Source organism: Bufo gargarizans, chromosome 3 (assembly GCF_014858855.1).
Source record: "Bufo gargarizans isolate SCDJY-AF-19 chromosome 3, ASM1485885v1, whole genome shotgun sequence".
Classification (NCBI taxonomy): Eukaryota; Metazoa; Chordata; class Amphibia; order Anura; family Bufonidae; genus Bufo; species Bufo gargarizans.
This window is the reverse complement of record NC_058082.1, coordinates 508847424-508856807: the sequence shown is the minus strand read 5'-3', so window position 1 is coordinate 508856807 and position 9384 is coordinate 508847424. Positions and strand designations below refer to the sequence as shown.

The 9384-nt window shown below is 43.6% G+C and overlaps 1 protein-coding gene across 1 annotated transcript in view; it reads right to left on the bottom strand.

Moving 5' to 3' along the window:
- Positions 1-8216, bottom strand: part of MTMR4 (myotubularin related protein 4) — a 17510-nt gene extending 9294 nt beyond the window's left edge. The window contains exons 1-3 of the mRNA XM_044285792.1: positions 8061-8216; positions 2003-2280; positions 1807-1849 (exon numbers count right to left, since the gene is read on the bottom strand). Of these exons, the coding sequence (XP_044141727.1) occupies positions 1807-1849; positions 2003-2280; positions 8061-8108 (369 nt within the window). The 5' untranslated portion in view covers positions 8109-8216. The remainder of the gene's footprint in view (positions 1-1806; positions 1850-2002; positions 2281-8060) is intronic.
- Positions 8217-9384: the final 1168 nt, after the last annotated feature.

Below are 9384 nucleotides of genomic sequence, written 5' to 3'. Positions count from 1 at the left end.
CCACAAAAAATGTGGATCGGACACGGATACAAGTTGTGGGCATGAGGCCTTAATGCAGAAAAGGCAAGGCTGCTGGAAACATGTTCGCAGCCTCATTCAAGTGAATACTTCAATACCGTTCACTGCCCATAGATAATAGGTCACGTTTCTGGAAGAAAACCCATGTTTTTTTAATTTCATAAAACTCTTTGAGGAATTAACCGAAAAGGCAGCATGTGTGGGCTTCTCTGCCCCAGTGACTTTGGAAAAACTGGAAGAGCTGGTTCGAAAAGGAACAAAAGAATCAGAAAAAACAAGTTTACTTATCGTCAAATATAAAAGCAACTATAAAGCCAAATATTTGCCAAGGAACTATATAGCCACGTATTTGTAAAGCATCCATATAGCAATACTGCAACTATATAGTTCTTGTAGCAATATAGAAAAATCATAGTCAACCCACCTAATGGGACTTAATTATAATTTTTTGAACAGTAAATTACCCTAACCTTTATGTGGACCGTGGTATAAAGTGCATGCGTGGGAAGGGGGGAGATGAAGAAATTTACCACCAAAATCTGTCGCGAGAGCTAGAGCAAAATGAAACACTGCTAATCCATGAATGACACCAAGTGAACCACAACAGCAGAGCATTTATGTACGTGGAGATGGATTTCATACACCTTCACAAGCGGTGACTCATGGACGGGCCATTGAAACTTGCGGATGCTCTTCCATAAGCTCACGCCGTCATTCAAGAGTGAGCCTTGTCAACGTAGCATTATTAGATAAGAGCACTGAGGCGATGGGGACGCTTTCCTTCCCCAGAGTGTGTGCCTTTCAGAATTTATATGTACCGTTTGTCTACTGCTGTGACGAAAAGGTTCCTGCAGATGTTTTTTAATCATGGACAGATCAGGTACTGTACCATGGTTATTGGTGTCTAACCTTCTATGTCTCTGGTCAACATCCATAGAGTAGAGGAATATTTCAAACTGACCAACCTTTATTAGAATTCTTTCTACTCCATTTTCTGTGAAAGCAGATGCAATATTTTGGAGAGTATTTTATTGCCTTGTTGCTGCATTTGTGTTATTAGTGTGACCTGCTTTAAGCCAAATAACTGTTTACTAAAGATGGTCTGGAGCCAGAACGCAAAGCATAGATGCCCAGGCCATAGCTATGAAAAGCATTCACATACTGATAGAGGAGATCAGAAACTGAATTCTTTATTTTGCCAAAATCACTACAGCATTTAGGCGTCCATGAAGGCAGTCACCTTCTCTCTAGTACTTGTGCCCGCAGTCAATATACGCAAAGACAGGAATAAAGCTGAAAGTGGCCATAGACATTAAACAGAAGTAGGTTGATGATGGAACAGCAGTTGAACAAGCGATCATCTGGTGATTATTTCAGACATGGCCATACATACTTTAGTCCATATTGCCCGTTACAGTTGATAAAACTGGACATACCTGTACATGTTCAATGAAACCGGGAGATGAACAAAAGATCTTTCTGGGAACGTTCTTTCAAAGAAAGATCGTTCGTCCATGAAAGATTTTGTCTTTGAAGGAAAGATCTTCCGTCCAACTATTTTACACAGCAGACTTCTTTTCAGACAGTGTGGGTCTGTCATTGCTTGGCTTAAAATGATATTTCGTTGTTAAATTCCACCCAACAAACGTCAGTTTTGGTTGATATCGTCCATTTTAATCAACTTTAGATTAATGTGTATGGGCACCTTAAAACTGCTTTATATCTAGCCGAGAAGCAGCTTGCTGGATAAAGCTGCTCCCATTATTTATCAGCAATAGATCAGGTCACCAGAGGTAGACTTCTGAAGATTTCTGTAAGTCTAGGAGAAGTTCTTAAAACAAAAAGTTCATTCATTTACAACCATATTCAGTCCAAATTACCAGATACTGTAAGGAAAAAGATTAACAAAAATGTATATGCAATGAAATATGTCATAAATTGAAGTACATACATACTGCACTGTGGTCAACACATAGGGCGGCACAGATCATTAGAGCTCAAGTCTTGTATTTTTGACCACTCTGTAGTAATAACAGGCCTTATATGTATAACTAACTTGGAGGTGATGGATTCTGGGCGCTTACAGCCATCAGCTAGAATCTCATCTTCTCTCTCTCTCCACTCAATGAAATACTGGGAAGACCATTCACATGCCGACAGAATTTCTGATCTTACCTGCAACTTATCCTCCTCTTTCACCAGTTCCCTAGGTGGGAACAAATCCTTGGCTTGGATATATTCCAGACTGGGGGGCTCTTCACCCTGAAAAAAAAAAAGAAAGGTAAAAATGACATAAGGAAGGCTAAACCTAGATGTGAATGATAATAGTAAGCAGCAGATAATCTTTCCCCACAAAGGTTAGTAGGACACTGCCATTATTTTTGGCAATATGTTAAAAGCCTATTTGTGAATATTAAATGTATTTTTATTTTTTATAAGAACTGGTGGATGGTTTTCTGTATATAATTTTTCTTCCTGTCCTGGCCCTTAACTTACTCTGGACTTTTAGCACAGCAAACAGTCCCTGTAGTGACTCAAGTAAAGCACCACACATTTTACTTATATACATTATACTAAGTGCAATGCTCTTCAGTGGGCATCTTTAGCTAGACCTACCAAGAGAATAGAACTGTCATACTGTTATCCCAATTCAACACCAACTATTATCATAAGGATTACCCTTTAGAACAGGGATCAGCAACCTCCGGCACTCCAGCTGTTCAGAAACTACAACTCCCAGAATGCTTCATTCACTTCTATGGGAGTTAGAAGAGCAGCCGAGCATGTTTGCCTGCTGGTAATTGTAGTTTCACAGCAGCTGGAGTGCCGAAGGTTGCTGATCCCTGCTTTAGAATAACATCTTCCCATCACAGCAGCAGTAAACAGACAGTGGATTACCTAACTGATGTTATCATTTGTGTTGACTGCTTAAAGAGGACCTTTCACTAGAATAAAACATCTAAACTAACTATACAGACATGTAGAACGATGCCCAGGTCCCTGCACTTACTGTTATACCTGGGCGCCTTTCCGTTCTCCCGGTAGAGCCTCCGGTATCTTCATAGTTAGGCTCCACCCAGTTGAACCTGCCGGTGTCTCATTCTCCCATGCTGTAGTTCTGGCCAATCGCAGCGCTCAGCTCATAGCCTGAGAGAAAAAAAAAAGCCTCTCCTGGATGGAGCCCAACTATGAAGATACCGGATGCTATACCGGGAGAACGGAGCGGCCAGGTATAATAGTAAGTGCAGGGAGATCCCTGGGCGCCGCTCTCCATGTCTGTATAGTTCGTTTAGATGTTTTATTCTAGTGAAAGGTCCTCTTTAAGGACTATATTTTGGGTTTAATTTTCAAACGGCATAGCACTGCCAAAAAGAAAAACTACCCACATTTCTTAAAAAATAAATAAAATTATATAAATATTGAGTTCTGATGGAAGTGTTCCTTTAATCTTCCAGGGACTGGCTGAGGGGTAAGGCTCAGTAAGGGGCACATGCCATTTGGAGACACATCACTGCCAAGAATAGTCATTGGCTGCTGCGGTGCAAGTGACACCATCCATCCGGATGTAGATAGGACAGTGACGGGAAATTCAGTGGAGGCAGCCAGAAGGGAACAGTGGGGAGAAAGGGAGTATGGATTTTTCAACAGGTACAGTAGGCTGGGGCTGAACTTTAAAAAAAGGCATTTGCTGAACGCTCATTTGGCTGAAAACTATCACTCACAGTCCCTCCATACACATGCATGCGCGACGAGACCAAACATGCATGCGTTCTCAGTAAGAAAAGGGGAGGAAACCAATGTAACACTGTAGACACATGGAAGTTGCTTATCTCCCCCAGAAAAATAAAATTGGGCAGTTGAAATCCAACATGCCTGATCCTTATCACCACTGAGATCTGCGTTAGGGTAGAGTCCGGAAGCCAACATACACATCAGATGGACGGCCAGTGTGTGGTCAGCCTAACGGTCCCCTGACATCAGACTGGAAGATTGGACATATTGAAAACATTGTGTGCCTAGAAGAAAGGATGCCCATCTCCCTATGGCTAGTGAAATAATATGGACATCTAGGTTTAAAGAGGGAATGTGCAACCAACAGATCTCTAGTGTTTGAGCAGGACACCAAAATGAAAGTGTGAAAACTGACTTTAGTCATATGTAGAACATGATAAAGCTACACAATAATCATGGCCGATTTCTTTTAATGCTTTTACAAAATTTTATTCAATTTCTAAAAACAAAATTTTCCATCATAATGTGTCAAAAGGGTTTTCCGAGATTTTAATACTGATGACCAATCCTCTAATTAGCTGTTCGAGAAGTCACCGGCGCACCTGTGAGCACTGCGGCCTTCTCCGTACCTACCAAGCACAATAGTACAGTGGCTGTGCTTGACATTGTGCTCAACCCTATTCTCTTCTATGGGGCTGAGCTGCACCTAGGATAGATGAACATGTTGTCACTCAGCCGAGGAAAAGCTGAGTTAAGGCAGCGGCGCTCACAGGAGATCAGCGGGAGTCCCAGGTGTCAGACTCCCATGGATTAGATACTGATGACCTAGCCAGAGGATAGGTCATCAATATTAAAATCCCAGAAAACCCCTTTAAATATTATATACATACACTGTATGAGGAAAAATATTACCACAGGTGTAAGAAATCCAGCCCATAGCCATACATTCTGCCTTTACCAACATTTGTAAAAGAATAGGCTGTACTAAAGAGCTCGCTGAGTAGTACTGTAATAGAATAGAACTATTGCAACAAGTCTGTTCATGAAATTTCTTCCCTCTTAGATATTCCACAATCAACTGCGAGTTGTATTATTGCAAAATGGAATAGCGGTCACTGAGTGCTAAGGTGCATAGTGTATAAATGTTATCAATGCTGTGCCGACTCAATAAAAGCAGTAGTGCTTTAAACCTCCTCTGGTTTTAAAATCAACACAAAAACTGTGCATCAGGAGCTTCATGGCATGGGTTTCCATGGCCAAACCGCTGCAAGCAAGCCTGATGTAAGACATGCCGCGACTTCACTCTGTATAAGTGTGAGTAATGAATCACACTTCTGTGTCACGGTCAGTCCTGTGAGAGGTAAGAAGATCGTATAGACTTGCTGCACATGAAGCTATCTGACAGGTCTCTCCGTTTTTCTCTATATGTTGTTGTTTGGCAGGATCTCACCTCTCCTTAGATGCCGCTCGTTATCAGTGATAAGGCTCTATGCAATGAAATATGCGGTTGCTAGTGTTGGTTTGTCTTGGATCTCCTGCTTCTCCATACATCTCTAAGCCAAGTACTTGTTGCCTTCGCTGTTTCTTTTTTTATCTGGAGTGTGTTGTTTCTAGGCCTCAGGGAGACGCAGGTTCCTTCATTCTGGAAGGAACCATCTGTCTCATCCCCTGCTACCTATCCTAGGGCTCGTCAGTTTTAGCAGGGCTTTAGGTATCCGGTGTATGAGTATTTCCACCATCAGGATCTGCTTATACTTGCAGGAGTTAGGGAAAGGCCTAGGGATTATTAGGAGGTCACCATCCCTCTTCCTTAGCTTTTGAGGCCTAGATTGTTGTCTATTCGTTGTGGTGTGTATTTATTGTTTTCCATTCTCCTTAACCTGTGACACTGTCTGGCAGTCTGATGGACGAGTCTGGGTTTGGTGGATGTCAGAAGAACAATACAGTTGGCACAATGGAGTCAGGCAGGTAAAGTTTGGAGGAGGATGGATAAAGCTATGGGGTTGTTTTTCACGGGTTGCTTAGGCCCATTAGCTCCATGTAGGGAAATCTTAATGCTTCAGCATACCCAGGCATTTTGGACAATTGTAAGGTATGCTTCCAACTTTGTGGGAACAGTTTGAGAAAGTCCCTTTTCTGTTCCAGCATGACTGTACCTCCGTGCACAAAGCAAGGTCCATAAAGGCGTGGTTGGGTGAGATTGGTGTGGAAGAACTTGACCTCAACCCCACTAAACACCTTTGGGAAGAGCTAGAACACAGACTGCAAGCCAGGCCCTCTCATTTACCATCAGTGTCTAAGCTTACAAATGGTCTTCTGGACGAATGAGCAAACATTCCCACAGACACACTGCAAAATCTTGTAGAAAGCCTTCCCAGAAGACTGAAAGCCATTTTAGGTTGTCAACTCCATATTAGTGCCTATGAATTTAGAATAGGAGGTCATAAAAGATCCTTTAAAGGGGTTGTCCAGGTTCAGAGCTGAACCTAGACAGCCCTCCATTTTCACCCAGGCAGCCCCCCTGACATGAGCATCGGAGCAGTTCATGCTCCGATGCTCTCCTTTGCCCTGCGCTAAATCGCGCAGGGCAAAGGCATTTTTCAGAGTTCCGGTGACGTACCGGGCTCTCCATGGGGCTGACAGGAACCCCGGTGACGTCACCGGCACTGATGGGCGGGATTTGGCTCTGCCCTAGCCAGTAAAACGGCTAGGGCAGAGCTAAAGCCTGCCCCTCAGAGCCGGTGACGTCACCGAACACACTGCTGGGCGGAAGTTACCGCCCGGCAGTGTGTTATTGAAAACACAAGAGCCTGTGCCCTGCGCGATCTAGCGCAGGGCACTGGAGCGCATCGGAGCATGAGATGCTCCTATGCTAGGCTCAGGGGGGCTGCCGGGGTGAAAATAAGGGTATGTCCGGGTTCAGCTCTGAACCCGGACAACCCCTTTAAGTGTAATGTGTAGGTGCCCCAAGACTTTTGACCATATAGTGTAAACAAACACACACACACACACACACACACACAATAATGAGGTGCTCATGTGCTTTTATATTGAGCCTTAATACATTTAATCCATGATTTTTCTCATGGATAAGATGGATGTATACAACATATCATACTAGAGGGTCCTAGATGCCACTTCCTCACAATGATTATTAATCAAGAGCATCATACATAAAATCAATAGGAAAAAAAATAAATTGTCTCTGGAATCTTCCATTCTTCTACTTCCTGGTCATAACTACGGTAGGTTATAGTCATTAAAAAAAATGGGAACAGTAAAAAAGCAAAAAGGTGGGACTGACACGTGATCGCTGGCTTTGGAACCATGGCTAGCTCTGACATAAATAAAACCTGTAGCTGTTTTTACAAATGTAAGACAAATTACATTTTTCTATTCTGTAGATATTATTTCAGCTTTCCATTGCCCACCGTTCCTGCAGTATGCATGTTAGTACAAGTGATTTACAACCTGTGACTCTACATCGGTATGTCAAAGATCCCCAGTAATGAAACCTCTAGGACTGGGCTAGCTCTTGGCTAGAAGCATGGATCTATAAGCTTTTAGGAGGGAATGGATAATTAAGTTCCCCTGAAATTAGCCTCCTGACTTCAACAGAGGCAAACAGAAGGACATTTATCCATGTACTGGTAAATATGAGGGAATGTGACGGGTGAGCGGTGCAACTGGACCACATCCAAACAGCACAACCTGCCAAGTGAGGAGGTACTGTACTTGGCAGATGGATGGTTTGCGGTCACTGGGCCTAGACAGGTAAGACCTCAGCGCCATTAGAACGATACGTACTTTCTCCAGCTCAATCATGAACAAGCAGAACAGAATATCCCTGGGAACAGACATGTGAGAACCAGCTGAGAGATTTACCTAAATAAATACCTCTGTTGTCACACACATCACCTCCAAGGTGTCCAGTGTTTTTGTGCCCTATGAATATGGGCAGTCATATTTGCACGGACCCCTCACCGGCATGATGGGTATCCCCTGTGTACAATAGCATACTAACAAAGGCACGACTAAAAGCTGGGTATCCCCTGGAAGGGAGTGGTTTCCACAACTATTCACTACAGAATACATAGGTGGCCTTGTCACTATAACATGCCAGGTCTAAGGACCCTTGTGTAACTATAGAACAAAAAAAAAAATGCCAGGACCCAGTGCCAGATCTTGCTCAAAGGGTGTAAGGTCTCCAAGAGCACCCCATCAACCCCTCCCCCAGCAGATATCCAACCCAGGTCCCTACCATGTAAAAGAAGCCCACCCTCCCACCTCGTGAAGCTTAGAGGACTCACAAAGCAGCTGAGCACCGAGCAGTGGGGGCGCAGAGAGGGCTCAGTCATGCTGGCAGGGGCTGCACGGTCCGGCCGCAGCTCGCACACAAGGGCTGGGCCGGTGTAACCATCGCGTCTCCTCTTCTGCTTCTGCACCCAGAGCCAGCTCACTGCAGCCTCTCCATCGCACAGAAAAAGGGAGGAGGTGAAGGGAGGAGCAGGTGCTTCTGCTGTCTGTACAGCCTGCTGCCGCCTCCTCCTCTGGCATGGAGTCAGGCACACACACCCCCTCCCATCTGCCGGGTAACCAGGCCTGAGCAGGGACAGCAACTACATCTGCTAAAATGGAGCAAAAATGTAGAACGCGATTCTTAGCAATCCTGACCATTTTACCAAAACCTGGAGCTTGAGAGTAAGCAGAGTCCAGGACTCACAGATGTACAATACCATCTGCCGTCTCCATGTACATAAGACCAATGCAACATACGTACACGTGATACCCAAGTCACCTCCAAATATTGTTCCTCAGATGCAACACAGAGACAGGAGCATTATTCCACTATTCAATTCTATCCATCCAACCATCCAGCTATAAATCACCTTTAAGTCCACCAGCGAATGATTATTGTTCAGGTGTCACAAAATTGCATTTTTTATACTTCTGTACAATAGATTGAACAGTGTGGGGTTTCGCTCTGGTAGATGGGGCAAGCAGGCGCAGTACAGAGGCAAAATACAAGTTTTTAACTCAAAACGTCAGTGTTTATTCACACTTAAGGATACAAAAAAAAGTATTGTGGAGTCGACTCACCAGAACTTGTGGTCATCCGGAATGCAGCAGCCTGCCTGGAGTCCTAGATCCATCAGGGCTCCTGAACGTACAGTCCAATGAATAAAGATGGAGGCAGCATGTCCGGTACAAAAAATCCCTTTATTGGGAGCCGCTTAAGTAAACAAAACGTGCAGAATGTAGTTACGTTTCGGCTAACACATAGGGCCAGATTTATCACGACTCTGACAGCTCACTCCACTTTAACATATGGCTAAAGTCAGTTTTAGCCAAGTCAGATTTATGGCCCTTTAAGACTGTAATAAATGTGGTTTGACGGTAGCAGTTTATCCGTCAGTAAGCAGCTTTACAAAAGTCGCACGTTTTTATGAAAAAGTCGCACGTTTTTGTTTTTTAAAAGTCGCACGTTCTATTAAAAAGTCTCATAAGATAAGCATGGTCCTCACTGGAGTGAAATTGCGACTTTTTTGCGACTTTTTAAATAGTCCCAATAATAAATCTGTCTAGAGATTCATTTACATAAGAAAACACGCCCACTTTCAGAAAACTGCCGAG